At 43.0% G+C, this 17,115-nt stretch overlaps 1 protein-coding gene across 1 annotated transcript in view; it reads left to right on the top strand.

Annotated features, from left to right (window-relative positions):
* depdc5 (DEP domain containing 5, GATOR1 subcomplex subunit) overlaps positions 1–17,115 on the top strand; it is a 393,910-nt gene that overhangs the window by 273,738 nt on the left and 103,057 nt on the right. Inside the window, 3 exon segments of the mRNA XM_037681974.1 lie at positions 2,877–3,044; positions 13,197–13,413; positions 13,600–13,733. Of these exon segments, the coding sequence (XP_037537902.1) occupies positions 2,877–3,044; positions 13,197–13,413; positions 13,600–13,733 (519 nt within the window).

Raw genomic sequence — 17,115 nt, 5'->3', positions numbered from 1 at the left:
GAGACTGCAACGAAGCCAAGATTCATCTTGTCTGCTGGATTCCTTAGGTAGAGAACTTTACTAATTGGCTTTTATATGTATGTGAATGTTTCTGTAAAGTGCCCTGAGACAACTTTGTTGTGATTTGGCGCCATATAAATAAACTGAATTGAACTGAATTGAAAATGATGGAAGATGATCGTTAAATATGGTTACAGCAAATAAAATAAATAAAATACAGAAGTATTCCTTCCACCTCCTGACAACATCACTGGTTGAGGTAAACAACATCCCACCTTCACTGAACACAGTGTTAGTAAAGCACTGCTTTCCCCTCCTCAGCCACCTGATGGATTGCCAGAATCTCCTCAGAGCTGATTGAGAGTCTCTATCCAAGGCTTCACTGAACTCCTCCCTTATCTGAGTTTCTGACTCTGCAACAGCCAAGGCTGTGGACCGCTTGGCCCCCTGGTACTCCTCATCTTCCTCCAGAGTTCCGCCAGCCAACAAGGCCCAATAGGACTCCTTGTTCAGCTTGATAGCCTCCCTATCCTAGGTGTCCACCACTGAGTTTGAGGATGGCCACCACAAGAAACACCAACAAATTTGCACTCTCAGCTTAAGGTAGCCACTTCAATAATTGAGGTGCGGAACATGGCCCACTCAGACTCAATATCCTTCCTCAGCTGGGATGTGGTTAAATCTCTCCTAGAGGTGTGAGTTGATCTTTCTGACAGTTTCATCTGCCAGACCTTCCCAGCAAACCCCCACTACACATTTGGGTCTACAGTGTCTGACCGGCATCTTCTCCCGCCATCTGATCCAACTCGCTACCAGGTGGTGATCAGTTGACAGTTCAGCTCCTCTCTTCACCCGAGTGTCCAAAACCAACAGACACAAATCAAATGACACAACTACAAAGTCAATCATTGATCTACGACCTAGGGCATCCTGGTGCCAAGTGCACTCATGGACACCCTTATGTTTGAACATGGTGTTCGTGATGGACAAAATATGACTAGACAGAAGTCCAACAACAGAACACCACTCAGGTTCAGATCAGAGAGGCCGTTCCTCCCAATCACGCCCGTTCAGGTCACACTGTTGTTACCCACGTGAGCCTTGAAGTCCCCCAGCATAATAAAGAAGTCCCCAGCTGGCGCACCTTCCAGCACCCCTGCCAAGGACTCCAAGAAGGCTGGATATTCTGAACTGCCATTTGACGTGTAGGCACAAACAACAGTCAAAGCCCGTTCCCCCACCCAAAGGTGCAGGGACGCCACTCTTTCATCTACTGGGGAAAACGCCAACACACAGGCACCAAGTCAGGGGGCTAAAAGTAGACCCACACTAGCTCAGCGCCTCTCACCATGGGCATCTCCAGAGTGGAATAAGGGCCACCCCCTCTGAAGGAGATTGGTTCCAGAGTCCATGCTGTGCACTGAGGTGAGTCCATCTGTATCTAATTGGTACCCCTCAATCTCATGCACAAGCTCAGGTTCCTTCCACACCAGAGAGATTACATTCCTTGTCCCAAGAGCAGCTTTGTTAAGCCAGGGTCAGAGTGCCAAGGCCCTCGCCTTTGGCCACAGCCGATGGAGTACCTGACTCGTATGGCCCCTCCTGCTTCAAAAGCAATCATCCTCCACTCTAGTTGATGCCCCCAGTAGACAGTTGGGTGTATTAGTAGAAGGATGTCAGAAATTCATCTGCCAAAAAAAGACAAAGAATAAGGCCAAAGAGGACATATATGGATGCAGTTAGAGGGGACATGGAGGTAGAAGGAGTGAGGGCAGAGGACGCAGATGACAAAATGAGATGGAAAACGATGACTCGCTGTGGAGGCCTCTAAAATTGGAACAGCTTAAACAAGAAAGACGATTTAGGCTTTGGCAGACAACGCTACTGTGATCTTAGGTCCTCATATAGACCTTATATTATCTTCTCATCATATTGCAAATCTTTAGTACATAAGATTTAAGGAGTTTTGGGGGTGAGATTAGCCATGGTCCACATGCATCAAATGGCTTGGACCCCAGTATTAATTGCTTGCACTTCTAGTTTTTGTTATTTGTTATTTCAACAAATGTGTTTTGTCATCAGACATGAGCGGTGTCATGGCATGCCTTAGTTTGTTTGACTGGTACACTAGAAAAGAGGGGGAAAAAATGCAAATGCTAGTATTTAGTATTCCAGTAGGAGGGTCACATCATTGAGTGCTTTGATAAGTACTGACGTCTTGATTCTTCACGTCTCTTATTTCCTCTTTAAGCCCTTGTTAATTTCTTCAACTTCTTGTACTTTTTCCTGATTTTACAGTTGCTTGGGTTATTCTACATCACCTTATAATCTACCTGTTTTTTTTTGTTGTTGTTACATTTCCTTTTGATTGTCCTTTTGGTTGCCATTTTATTTTAACTTGTAAAAAAAAAAATCTTTGCATATTTTATGATTGTCTATTGTGTTGTCATTGTTATCTACTGTTGTTATCACTCTGTTAAAAATTCAGGTCTCTCTTGTAAATGAGTCCCCGAGGCTCAGTGAGATTAACCTGTATAAATAAAGTTTGAATGAATCTAGCACCATTCTCGTCTTCTGTAGCTTGTGGTTTGATGGGAATTGAGTAATATTTTAAGGGTTGCTTAATGTCCTTATATACCAGGGCATGGTAATTCGAGTTGGCTTAAAGGAAAGCACTGAGCTTCTTTAATTTTGAAAATCTATTGCTTTTCCTCTGAAATTTTTTTCTCAATTTAGATTTGGAAGTAGAGCAAACATATTTGAAGTGGCAACTGGCTGTTAATAAATGAGTGAAAAAATATAAAAATGTAAACAAACTTTTTAAATAACAGTAGCAGGTTTAGATTTGAATGTCTTGTAATGTATTTGTCTCTCAGGTACCCATATGAGTCCACTCAGATCCAGTACAGCTACAGTCTGTGTCCTTCACACTCAGATGCTCAGTTTGTTTCCTGCTGGGTGGAGTTCGGACACGAGAGACTGGAGGAGTACAAGTGGAACTACCTGGACCAGTACATCTGCTCTGCAGGCTCAGAGGACTTCAGGTACACACACTTTGAATTTAGAAAGGGAACATACAGTATACTGAGCCTATTAATCACAGTCTGTTTAAAAGCCTTTTAATCCCCCATTCATTGAAATCTGATGTGTCAAAGCCAGGAAACCACTAAAACATGCAGTATGGTGTTCCTCTAGGACCAGGGTTGGTAACCACTGCCTTAAGATACTGTCAAATGTATTGCTGCAAAATTAAATGAAAATTAAACATTATTACCATGTTTGCTAGATAGTCCAGTTTCAGAAACTAAAATTACAGGAGCACTGAACGTCTTTCTCCACCCACCCACTTTTGAATCCTTAAAGTGTTGGATTCACTTCCTGGCCACGCAGTCATGTCACTTACACGAAAAGCAGCTTCTTTTATTTTTATATCAATATAAAATTATAATAAATACCCACCTTATTCCTATGCACCATGGTGCCTTTCATGAATTATGGGCATTGACCAGAACCTGCAATTGCTTATGTGTGAACAGTACAAGCTAATGTAGTTTCTCCAAGCGTTGTGGATTTAAAAACTCAGGGCAGCTGCGGCTGAGTGGTTAGAACAGTCGTCCTCCAATGCAAGAGTTGGTGGTTTGATTCCACCAGCAGTCACATGCTGAAGTGTCCCTGGGCAAGACACTGAACCCCTCACTGCCTCCAGTGTGTGTCCCATGAGTGTATGAATGTGATAAAGCACTGATTAATCTTTATATAGCTCTAATAGAGTGCTGTATGAATGGATAAATGAGGGCACAGATTGTGTTGTAAAAAGCTTCGAGTGTCTCGATAAGATAGAAAAGCGCTATATAAGTACAGTCTATTTACCATTTAATTTAAACATGTCACCCACCACCTGTAAGAGCTCAAACAGGACAATATGATCATACCGCTGCCTTCCAGTGGTGGGATGTAACTAAGTACAAGTACTTTGTTACTGTACTTAAGTACATTTTTCATGTATCTGTACTTTACTTAAGTACAGTTAAACATGGGTACTTTTAACTTTTACTCCACTACATTTTACATTAGCTGTACTTTCTACTACACTACATTTCTATAATGCGTTACATTACATTCACTTTGCAGTTTTTTGATGTGTTCATTAGTTTGAAAGTAACTGTTCTGTGAAATTATCTTAAATAAAATAGATACAGGTTCAGGGAAAGGTCGGAGCAATGAATGAAAACTCTCAGGCTGTTTTCTGCTAGAATAATAAGTGTCATTTATTAAACCGCCACAGATACAGCAAAGCAACGTACATTCAGTACAAATCAATCATTGATTTAAAGCCCCTCACCGCGACACCAGACCGAGGAAGCCGTTTTCAGTCCGAGTAGAAAGGTAACATCAATTAGGCTGGGCATCGGATCTAGACCCGCAGCAGACTTCAACTGTTATTCTGAGTGTTACACTTTTATACTCCCCTCTGACTGGGTGACGTGCGGGCAGAGCAAAACATGTTTTCCATCATCAAGGCAGTTTGTACAGCAGAGCGATGGCTCATAAAAACATGTCTTTCAAACCCAAGGTCGTGGGTGGATGAAAGACCTGTTTACAGCAAACGCCGGGTCGTTGTAATCGTAAGACGGGCCAGATCTTTTGGTAAGAACACTCCCGGAGGCTTATTTTCATTCCTTCGAAGCACCGCACCTTCTGCAGCACAAGGCCTGGTTTGCACAGATAAGTTGCATATAAAATGAGTATAAAATAAGTATAAATTGACATAAAAGCATCAAAATAATCATTCTTATATCATTCCACCCTTGCCTTTTATGGCAATTTAGACATTTAATTCTGAAAATCACTCCCCTGAAATTGAAATTGTTCTGGGAATAACCTCATAACTTCATCCTGAATAAACTCACTCACAAAGTTAAGAAAATCCAGACGAGTTTCAAACCCCTGGAACGTTTGATTTATTACATTCCCACTGACACGATAGTTGTAAATCAAAACATCTGGTAGGTGTTCAGGTTCGAGTGTGACTATAGTTTTTTCTCTACCAAACTATGTATCCATTGTCCCTATAATTATTTTCATTACCAAGCTGTATTATAAATTTTCTGATTAATTCTTTTTTAACCCTCCTAATATAAAAACAAGTTCCCAAATTACACAAAGTTAATACAGAGATACATAGATCAAACTAGTTATTCTTCTTTTCACTAAACAAGCAAAGGAAATACTGCATATATTTTGCGCCGTAGATGACATTCCTGTGAATATATCCCACCAATGGTGAGCCGACGCCTGCTCTATTAGCTTAGCCACATGTAAAACCTTTCCTTGAGCAATGCAGGTGGACACTGTTAGATCAGACACGTTTAGACTTATGAGATTCAATCATTCATTTCAGCTCTGTAGACCCATTCAATGCGCATTTGAAACGGTCTAGGGAGACTTACCAGGGTACGTGCAAAGTTTGCCATTGTACCTCTGTTAGTCGAGTGGTGGAACTATAATTAGTTAATTGATAAGTCTGGTTGTTCCAAGTCCACAGATGTACACCATACACACATCCAGAGAAAGGCACCTTAGGTAATTGAGGATGACTTTTTATTGTTGCTCTAGCTAGTTCATGAGTCCAATCACACAATACCTCGTCTTTGATTAAACATGGGTTAACATGACCTGTTGCAGAATACATACCACTCCTTTATCAGCCGTCCCGCATAATTTCATGTCATAGGTGAGATTTGTCTGTGGCTCAAACCACTCACCTTGTACTTTTAAAAACCTATATCCTTGTACCGTTATTATAGGTAAAACATGATACTTGCACATTGTAGGTGCATTGCTCACAAGATACTGAACCCAATGTCTTTCACACATATATTCAGTACACTTTGTCAATTCAGGTTTTACAACTACCCAATATGTACTAGAAATGTTCCACAGCTTCCTCCACTCGTGGTGATTGGATGTGGTCACCACCCTCTGGAAACGCTCCTTCTGCAGCTGTGCATGGAAAAAATTGCAAGGTACACAGGATCCAGTTTAAAGCTTCAGTTATGTTGGAGAGCACTTCTTCTGTGCTCCCCCACATCTTCAACTGCCAGTTTATTTCTTTTAGCAGTATTTTGGCCATTTCTTCTTGAGTCATGACAACTGATGGCATCCAGACTCCAACTTGGGTAACTGTCAACGAAGCATGTTTCCTTCTCCTTTGTTTAATTGGCAGTAAAGTCAAACTTTGTTCCCCTTTTTTTCATCCAGTTTACATGTACCGTCACTCTGTTCTTGCTTGTATTTTTCCAACCAAACGTGAACACCTGATCCTCCTCCAAGACACGTCCTGGTGTTGCTGATGAGACGTTGACCATCAAGACCATGGCACCTGCGACAAGGCACGTGATGCCCAAACAGCTTGCACTCCCATCTGACGGGCGCCTGCCACCAGCTTCTCCCATGTTGGCTCCTGGGCGGCCCCGATTGTCCAGTCGGCAAAGATGAAGGAAACATCAAGCTGTAGAGATAAAAAATACTACTTACAGATAGAGGAAGAATCATTAGTTTTCTCTTATATAACATTTGTTTACAGGTACATTCACCCATTTTTATTCTCCTGCCTTTAGGATATTGCAGACCCAGACCAATTTTTATAACTTGAATTTAACCTGAAATCAATGTCACTGGCTCTAGAGTCCTCAGATCTAGTCCAGCAGATCCAGGAGTTGCTCTGACAGGCAGCTCTGCTCTGTCATGTCATCAATTTTCACATTCTGATTGGTTCCAGTTAGTCAAATCATGTTTGTCATTTAATTTTCTTCAGCATTTCTTTTAATCAGTTCATTCATTCTCTCAATCAGCCCAGCAGCTTGTGGATGATAAGGAATGTGATAAATCCATTCAACATGTTTTTCAGCTGACCAGTCTTTCGCCTGTTTTCCAGTAAAATGGGTCCCATTATCTGTTCGTATCTGAAGGGGAACCCCATAAAATGATTCTATCATACTAAGACATTTTAAAGTAGATGTCTGATTTGCATATTTACAAGGATGAGTCACCAACACACCTGAATATGTATCTACAAATAATCAGACAATTCTTCATACATAACCACTTCATGCAAAAATTGTCAGCAATTAACTTTTATTTATTAAAAAAGAAATCCTTCTTCTAGTCTTGGCCCCACTCAGAATATTTAGCTCATCAGTTTCTCCAAACTGAGGTTGTTCTAAAGCCTATGTGCAGCAGGTAAGATATTACTTGTTCATAAATTTTTCCACAGAACCCCTCTTGAAAAGAGCTGAACTTTTACTTTAAATGTGAAACAACTGCAAAACAAGATGGTGAATTTTTTTCATCTCAGATATTTTTAGATACCTCGAGTTGTTTTAGATGCCGTCAAAACTTCAGCTGCAGATGAACCATTTATAAACAACATATGATGCACTTCCTTCAAAGCAGCCAGCTTAACACATCCCCTTTAAGTGCTCTGATGACATTTTTTTTAGACATTTCAAATCCACCATTTTCCCTTCAACCATCTTGGCTTTAGGCATTTTAATTCATCCTTTGTGGCCCTCAATGTCAACGTTTGGGCCTTTAATGTCAACATCAGGTGTTTTAATTTCTCCTTTGACCTTTGGCATTTTAACATCAATATCACCTTCAAGTTTGGGGCCTTTTAATTTAACATCAAAATCTGGGCTCTCTAAATCTGGACCTTTGATGTTCAATGTTGGCAATATCTGCTCAGAAGGTTGATGTCAACTTCTGGACCTTCTACTTTTGGCCCTTTTAATCCAAATAATGGCTTCCAGCCCTCAGCTCTTCTGCTGACACACCATCCATCTCAGCTGGAGGCACTCTTGTCTGTATTAATGCCCTCCAGAAAGCAGAACGAGTAGGTTCCTGCATGTTTTTCCGGCCGTCCCTTCTCGGCCCACGACCCATGGGTTAACTAAATGTTTGTTTGTTTTTTCATGGTTTTCAGCTCTGTGTTTCTCTCTATGTTCCAATCTCCGAGTGCACCCAGTTTCAACACTCGGCTTCGAACATCAGTCCTCGAAAAAACATGTAGATGATAATTTACTACCCAACGCACAGCGAGCGCATTCCTTACACACAGCCGAACCAATCTCTGCTCGCGTTCCCCTAGGGTCACCCAATGCCCCTGTAAATCAGGCCAATCCGATGCTCCAGGAAACATCTGTCGGGCTGCCTCTGCACAAGCTTCAAACGATGGTCTCGAGTCTTGCAAGGTTCTGACTCGATGCGCTGAACTCACTACCTGACCTCCACCTTTATCCAACAGCCTAGCTACCCGAGCGTCTGTGGGTTGTGCAGTCTGTTGTTTATATATTTTAGACAAGTAAGCAACCTCCCTGTCTCCCCAGATGTTATAGTCCCAACTTGACGGATCCCATCTGTCATCTAGTGCGGCAACAAAAGCTCGCACCTGTTTAGGTGACACACTGCGCCTCTTTTTCTTGAATTTTTCTCGTTTCAACCGGGACACCTGCTCCACCGCCCCTTCACCCACTCTGCTCATTCTCTCAACCTGAGCACTAAGCAATTGAATGTGCTGCTTATTTAACAGGCAGGCAGCCTACACCTCCTCACATTCTTGTTTGCGTGAAAAGAAAAGACAAAGTAAGACTCCAAAATATAAGAAATATACACAAAGAGAGCACACGGCAAAACACCCAGCCACTGTCTGTTCACCTGCAAAGAGCATGACAAAACACATCAACAAAATGCATATGTATAAAGAACTTAAAATATTCATGGCTTTGCAGTAAGTTTCCATAAATATATATACCCATACCTACGCCCATATACATACATACATACACATGAATATACATTCACATACATATCTATATATCTATATATCTACATATAAAGCCTACATAAGCATCCCTGCATCTATTTGTGTGTGGTTGTGAGCATGCATAAGTGTATAAGGCTTCTCTAATAGAACATTTAATAGTAACCGTGAAGCAGCAGAGACCCGACCCCCAAGACCAGAGGCAGACAAAAAAGGGGGGACCAGAGCCCAAGACCCCAGGAGGGACCCCGACCATGGAGCCCCCAGGGCCACCCACACAGGACGAACCACTTCACCCACCCCACAGGGGAGAACCGGAAGATCCTCACCAGCGACCACATGCAGTGACCCCCCAGGGCCAACAGCGACAAACTCATAGGCCCCCGCCGGAATCTGCCGCACCGATGCAGTTCCAGGCCCGGGCACCGAGGCCCGGGCACCGAGGATGCACACCACCCAGGCCAAGGCCTGACAGGGCCAGAGGACCCGAGCCCCACCAGGCAGACATCAGGCCGAGCCGACACACGCCCAAGCGCCCAGCCCCCGACACCAAGGGCCCCAAGCGCGCCCTCAGGCAAGGGCACACCCCACCAGGGGGCCGCGCGATAGGGGCGCGATGCCAAGCACCCCCAGTTGTATCAAAGAGGGGGCAGTCCGAGTCTCAGCCTAACAAATACCCATTCAGACACCATCACACAGTCCCAGTCTCATTCTCACACTCACTCACTCAAAGACATACAATAACGATACATTTCATTCTCATTCCCGATGCGCACTCTATACCCCCCAGGTCCAAGACATGTACCCGCCCTCTACAGGGGGCAGCCCATGTCCAAACCCAGGAGGTAGACCCATTCATTCTCGAGCGGAGAGGAGCCAATATCCCAGACCCGGCCCAGGCCACGCCCAGCCGACAGGACACCCCCCGGCACGAAGAGGTCACGCCACCGACCCCGACACATACACCCCCGCCCCTAGATGTGCTGTTGATGTGTGTTGTTGTATAGTGCCATTAAAACGGAAAGAAGAAGGAGCAAAGGCTGGCATGATGCCAAACCATCTGTGTTCCTTCCTTGAGGGGGGTGAAGGAAGCAATTTATGTAAAAAGAGAAAAGCCGTCTCTTAACAGAGGAGGATGCCTCAGATTTCCTCTTTCAAAAACATATAATGCAACTTTAAAACAGATTCCCAGCCAGTTTTCACACTTGATGGGAACAGAGGGGCCTCGTCTGTGAATTAGATGAACAAAGACCTACTGTTAAGGTGTTTAGGTGTGAACTGCCAATCTACATATGTGTGTGTGTGTATCTTATCTCACTCAGCCTTATAACCTGAACCCCTCACTCTCTGCTCTTTGAATTGAGAAAGCTCCTCGGATGAGGAGCGAAACGTCTTCTGTTACAAATAAAGTCCAGTCGTTTTTGTATTGAACGTTTTTTTGGACTCGGAGTACAGACAGCGGACTCAAGACTTTGTGGACTGGTGCCAGCAGAACCACCTCCTGATCAACGCTGCTTAAACTAAGGAGCTGGTGGTGGATTTCCGCAGGCACAGGTCCACCTCATTGACCCAGGTGAACATCCAGGGAGTGGACATTGAGATTGTGGACTCTTATCAGTACCTGCGTGTTCACCTGAACAATAAACTGGACTGGTCTCACAACACTGATGCACTTTACAGGAAGGGTCAGAGCAGACTCTACCTGCTGAGGAGACTGAGGTCTTTTGGAGTGCTGGGGGTGCTCCTGAAGACCTTCTTTGACTCGGTAGTGGCATCAGCCATCTTCTATGGTGTTGTGTGTTGGAGCAGCAGCTTATCATCAGCTGAGAAGAAGAAGCTAGATAAGCTCATCAAGAAAGCCAGCTCGGTGCTTGGATGCCTCCTCGACCCAGTGCAGGTGGTGGGAGACAGAAGGACTCTAGCTAAAATAACATCATTGCTGGACAATGTCTCCCACCCCATGAAGCTGTTGCTGAACTGGACAGCTCGTTCATTGACAGATTCCTGCATCCTAAATGCACAAAGGAGCGTTACCGCAGGTCCTTCCTCCCAGCAGCTGTTAGACTCTACAACCATCACTGCTCCTAACAAACTCAATAAGGATTAAATACATGCTGACCTCTGCTAAAACACACACTCTGCCCATAATACTGTACTGTCAATAGTCTGTCCTTATCAATGTTCCAATACATCCATCCATCCATCCATCCATTTTCTTTACCCGCTTATTCCATTTTGGGTCACGGGGGTCGCCGGTGCCCATGTCCAGCAATCACTCTGCGAGGGGCGGGGTACACCCTGGACGGGTCTCCAGTCCATCACAGGGACACATAGAGACAAAGGAGACAAACAACCATTCACTCTCTCACACCTAGGGACAATTTAGAGTTACCAATCAGCCTAACATGCATGATTTTGGTCTGTGGGAGGAAACCGGAGTACCTGGGGAAAACCCACGCATGTGTAGTGAACTTGACCTCATGTCAAATCAATGACCTTAGGATCATATGGTCAGAAACTGTCGTTTCATTGATCTGCATCTAGAAGTGCAGGTTGATCGATCCTGGGACTTTCTTTCTTGAATTAATCAAGTGGAAAAGACAATTCTCTATGATCATTACTATTTTACAAATGTTTTGATAATCAAGTGGTGTTAGTTCAAACAATGTTTACATGTTGAAGTGAACTACTCATTTTTATTTACTTAAACAGTGGTAATGATTTTTATTCCTCATTCAAAGAAGAAATCAGGGTAATATGCATTTCTTGATTTTTCTGTATTCAATGAGCAAATTTGTAAGTGTGTTAAAGTTCAGGTTTCGGTCAACTAAGAAGTTTACTGAAAAGAAATGTCATGTTTAACTTTTACAGCAAGATACTGAGTAGAGACTCCACGAAGTCTGGTTTTCTCCAATAATCTTTCTGTCTGTTTTAAACAATCTTAATCTCTATCCTTGACTTTCCATAACACCTTACATCACAAACCACACCTCTGTTCTGGTCCATCCACGAATCAGAAAGCTCTCAAATGAACCGGAAGTATAGCCCGTTTAAATGTGGCGACTTCCCAGTTCAACATGGGGGAGTTTTCAGAGTTTTTCAGAGTTGAGATGAGAGGAGTTCCAGAGTTTCCTGGAGAAGAGTTCCAGAGTTCAACTCTCTGAAGAGAGTTAAAGAGTTTGGGAGTTCTTGAATGCAAACGCAGGCATTCAGGATGCTTCTACTAGAATCAAGCTGAACCAGAGACGATTTTGGGAATTATAACTTCTGTTTGGATAACCTCACACGACTCCTAAGGGTTCTTAGCTGTCCTCACGGAGACGCTGAAAAGAGTCAAAAGGAGAACTCTACACCGACGCTGATTCTATCATCTGCAAGGTAAAAGTTCTATTTCGACCAAGCGTACCGTTGGCCAAGCTGATTTTCAATGGAGCGTGCTGTTCTGGTTAAACAAATAAATTCCCTCACACATCTCTCTGTAAGATAAATCTTAATTTTCCATCTTCAAACTCTCCTTTCTGCTAGAAAATTAATCCAGATGTTTTCATTAATGTCTGTGGTGAAGCAACGGAAAATCATGGCCGTATGGTTTTCCTGGTTGTAAAACTGATTAATTGATGTCTGCCGTTTTAGCTGAAAAGTGAAAACAATCGCCGTATTGTTCTCACTTCCTGTAAAACTATGCTGTTATTTTCATATTTTGCCAAATTAATGTAAATGTTTGATGTTAATCTTTGATTCTGTAAATAAATGACCGCATTCATTTTGATGGGTCAAAGATAAATGACGTCTCTCGTTACATTTCTGTTAAATTCAATGCACGACATTTACACAGTCCAGAAAAATGAAGAACCCGTTTAATGTATGAATATATCTCAGCATATGTCATACTACACATGCACGGAGAGAACATGCAAACTCCACCCAGAAAGGCCCCTGGACCGGGGTTTGAACCAAGGACCTGCTCGCTGAGAGGCAGCAGCTCTACCAGTTGCGCCACCGTGCTGCTGTTCCAATACATATTGAACATTATTATTGATATTGTTTATCTTATTTCTTTATATATTGTAGTGTTTATTAACATTTAGGAACTTTTGTGTGAAATCGTTTTATCTGTTGCTGCTGTTGCACTTGCATTTTGTTTTTTGAGAGTGACCTTCAACACGTTCTCTGAGAACTAACGCATCTCACATACAAGACTCTGCATATTGCCATTTACAAGGTTTGACCAAAACAGTGATGGTTATCTTTCACCACCAGATGGTCTTAGTCTGAAACTTCAAAGAGTGCCAGGATTTTATGTTTTTTCATCTAGTTTTTAGTTTTTATAAACATTTATTATACAAGAAGTAAAACTGTACTTTCTCTCTACCAGCCTTATTGACTCACTGAAATTCTGGAGGACCCGCTTCTTGTTGCTGCCAGCTGGTGGGGCTCGGCGGATGGCGGATGGGGAGGGTCACTGGGACGTGTACGGTGAGGGTGTTGGAATGGGGGCCTGCGGAGACTGGGTTTTGTTGGACGGCTTCATTCGCTTCTTGGAGGGCCTGAACCGCATACGACGACGACATCGCTCTGACAGAATCATCAGGGTGAGGCTGACATTTTTTGCTTGTTCTCATGTTTTGATGAGATTTTTCTGTGCTGCTGCTAATCATAACATTTACTTCAGCATCTTAGCATCCGTCCTTCTGGTGGTAGTTAAACATGTTTTACTTCAAAAACACACATTTTGTTTGTGATTTTATCAATGGTCTTCCTTATGTTTCTTGTAGCAGAAGGGCACAGCAATTAAAGGACTGCAAGTTACCAGTCCTCTTCCTCCCTACCCAACAGAGACTGTAGTGCCATCACAAGGAAAGAGGATCACATCAGCTTTGTCAGCTCTGCTAGAAATGGAACAGAACCAGAAGTGAGTGTCCTTATGGACCAGAACATGTTGGTAACGCCGAAGCAGTGCATTTCAATCCTGATGAATTCTTTCAAGACCATGTTCAGACCGACAGAGCTCCTGACTAATTGTCCCTCATCGCTGAGCGAAAAGGGGTAATAGGAAATACTGTCCATCTGTCTGCCCATCCCTGCATGTTGTGAGCATGATAACTTGAAAAATAAGTGAGATACTGACTTCCATTTGAGTAAGTGGCTGCATCTAGGTGCAAGAAAGGTAATTATCAAAAATTGGTTTGCCAGTTTAGACTCCAAGATGGCTGTAACCATATACAGTTGTGCTTGAGTGTTGGTGAACCCTTTAGAATGTTCTATATTTCTGCATAAATATGACCTAAAACATCTTCATATTTTCACAAAAGTCCTAAAAGTAGATAAAGCTGCTAATCCCAGAGGTTCACATATTTTTGCCACTCATAAATATGTAATATTGGATCATTTTCATCAATAAATAAATAAGTATAATATTTTGCCTCATTTGTATAACTGGGTTCTCTTTATCTACTTTTAGGACTTGTGTGAAAATCTGATGTTTTAGGCCATGTTTATGCAGAAATATAAAAACTTATTACAAGATCACAAACTTTCAAGCACCACTGTGTATAAACTTTATGAGCTGGGTATCTTCAAAAATAAGCAACATACTGACTTCAATTTTGCAAAAATTGCCACATAAAAATTATTTCTAGTTTAATATTGCTTAAAAGTATAGTTCCCTTAAATGATTGGTGTAGCCAAATATTACAGGTAAGATATTGGGGGCCAATGCCACCATTGGCCACCCCTTGGCTCCACCATTGCTCCTGGTGGGGGATAAAATTGCTCCTTCCACTTGCCAGGATTCGTCACTGTGTCGCATTGGGGGGGGGGGGGGGGGGGGACACTAATCTGTTACCCCTACCTACTCAAGTATCTTACACCAAAAACATTCAGGTTTACTTTGATTGCCTGTTCAATACCCATCCAGAAAAACACTCATCTCCAAAACTACAAACAATCACTATTCAGTTCAATTCTAATTAACAGCTAATTAAAATTAGTGAGACATCCACCGAGGAGCAGACCCTGGTTAATGGCAGCTCCATAGTCTGAAACGTGTCACCTGCAACTCAAACCACAGTCAAATGCATTCTATATCTAATCTAACTTTCATCTCAAAAATTCTAGAGACAATAGTTGCAGGTCAGTTGCGTGAACATCTACAAAGAAATAATCTGTTTGAAGAGTTTCAGTCAGGGTTTAGAGCTCATCATAGCACAGAAACAGCACTAGTAAAAGTCACTAATGATATTCTCATGGCCTCAGACAATGGACTTGTGTCTCTACTGGTCCTGTTAGACCTCAGTGCTGCATTTGATACAGTTGATCACAATATTTTACTACGGAGGCTTGAATATGATGTTGGGATTACAGGACAAACACAACATGGAATCAAAACCCGATCGTATTGGAGCAGAATACCAATTAGAAAGTCAGAGAGTTCATTTAAAAACTGTTTATGGTATCCGGGGGGTCTGTAAAAAATAGCACACAGAACTGGGTTGGAGCGGCCCAGCTCACAACAGAGCAGTTCAAAACTCGAATAATTAGCTGAACCATGGAGCTGTCTGCAGTGGAAATGTTTCTTAAAAACAGCCAATAATCCTCCACCACGACCAGCTGTCCTTGGAGCATTGAAAAAAGAACAATCCGGAGTCAGTAAATCAAGAAAAACACTGAACTCACCAGGGAAGACACAAGTCTCAGTGATGAAAAGAAAGTCCAGTTGGTTGCAGCAGAAAAAGTCGTTCAAATTTAAAGTTTTATTAGCCAGCGATCTGGCATTTATCAGGGCCATCATCGTAGAATCCACCACAGGAGGAGATGGTTGCAGTGTCCAGTCCAGCGGCCTCAGATTTGCAGAGTTAGACACGCACCTCCGGCAGGAAACCCAGCCGCGCACGGGCCCAGTGTGATGATGAGACCCCGACAGCGGGACCAGACAGCACGCCACAGGATCTGCACAGCCCAGGAGCGGAGGTGGAAATGTTGACCATCACCTGGAGAGGATGATTCAGAGGCAGCAAGCAGGGCTTTAAGCTTCACCAGCCGGCCAGCGCGTTTTCCACGGTGTCTGGAGCGATGTCTCAGGGGAGGCAGGTGCGCGGCTCGCTGCAGGTAAGCAGGCACGTCCGCCAGCAGCAGGGGGGCACGCGCGCGCGCGGGGGGGTCCAGACTTATGCTCATATTGATTAAAATAAGCGACGTTGGTGGCACAAAGTCGAAGATCCAAAAGTTGTTGTCGTTCGTACACCAGCAGAGCGTTGATGTCACAGATGAGAAATGAAAAAAACACCAATAATATGAACACCATCAGCAGAGGTGGATTGCAAGCCATGTACACAAGCGCCAGCTTGATAGGACAATTCTCAATATGACATTCCTGGCATTAAAATGTGTGGAGGTTTCAGATTGCACTTAGCCACTCTACATATGAATAAATGTGTATCCTTGCCACACAGTTGTCTGTCAGTGAGCAACAAACAGAAACATCAGCAGGTCACAGTCAGTCATAAATACAGTTCAGAATCAAACATAAAATAAAGTTGTTTGCCTAATGTATGCAATATGTGAGAACAAAAGAACATTTGTGACTTGATAGAACTCTGTCAAGACAAAACATTGAAGATTTGAACGTGTAAAATTCACCAACACTGAAAAAAGCCCCCGGTGCGCTGCCATTTGTCAGATTTGCTATGAGCTAACACACGTGGCAATATATTGAGAACTATATTGCAAGTTGTCTGGTTGCCCGATTAGAGCTGTGTACCTCTTAACAAGAGGCACGCCTATATCCTCTGTCACTGAGAGATTGGGATAGTGAATATTTGTAGTTTTCAAGAGTGTTTTTCTGGACTAGATTTGGCTGTGGCAACCCAATTTTCGATAAGGACCTTTCTTACGCCTAGATGTAGCCACATACCAAAACAGAAGTCGATACGTTGCTTATTTGGGGGGACAAGATGGGGTAGACGTAGGGCAGCCAACTCGGGACCTTAAACTCTCAGCCTCGATCCACAGCCATTCCCACATGTCGTGGTGTCTCTTAGCAAGACACCTAATCCCTAATTGCACCCCGGGCACTTACATAGCTGCACCTGAGTGCATCCCAGGTGTGATGGGTTAAATGCAGAGAACTACTTTTGCCATTGTATGGAAAATACAATGATGACAACACCTATCACTTTATTTTCAAGCTATGCTCACAACATGCAAGGACTGACGGACGGTTGGTAGGTAGGTATTTCCAATTCTCTGTACTTGTTCTGCAACGGGAAACATAATACATGAGCAAAAATACTATG

This window comes from Nematolebias whitei, chromosome 9 (assembly GCF_014905685.2).
Source record: "Nematolebias whitei isolate Nwh7 chromosome 9, NemWhi1, whole genome shotgun sequence".
In the NCBI taxonomy this organism is placed as follows: Eukaryota; Metazoa; Chordata; class Actinopteri; order Cyprinodontiformes; family Rivulidae; genus Nematolebias; species Nematolebias whitei.
Note: the sequence above shows the minus strand (reverse complement) of the source record. Positions and strands in the feature narration are given on the sequence as shown.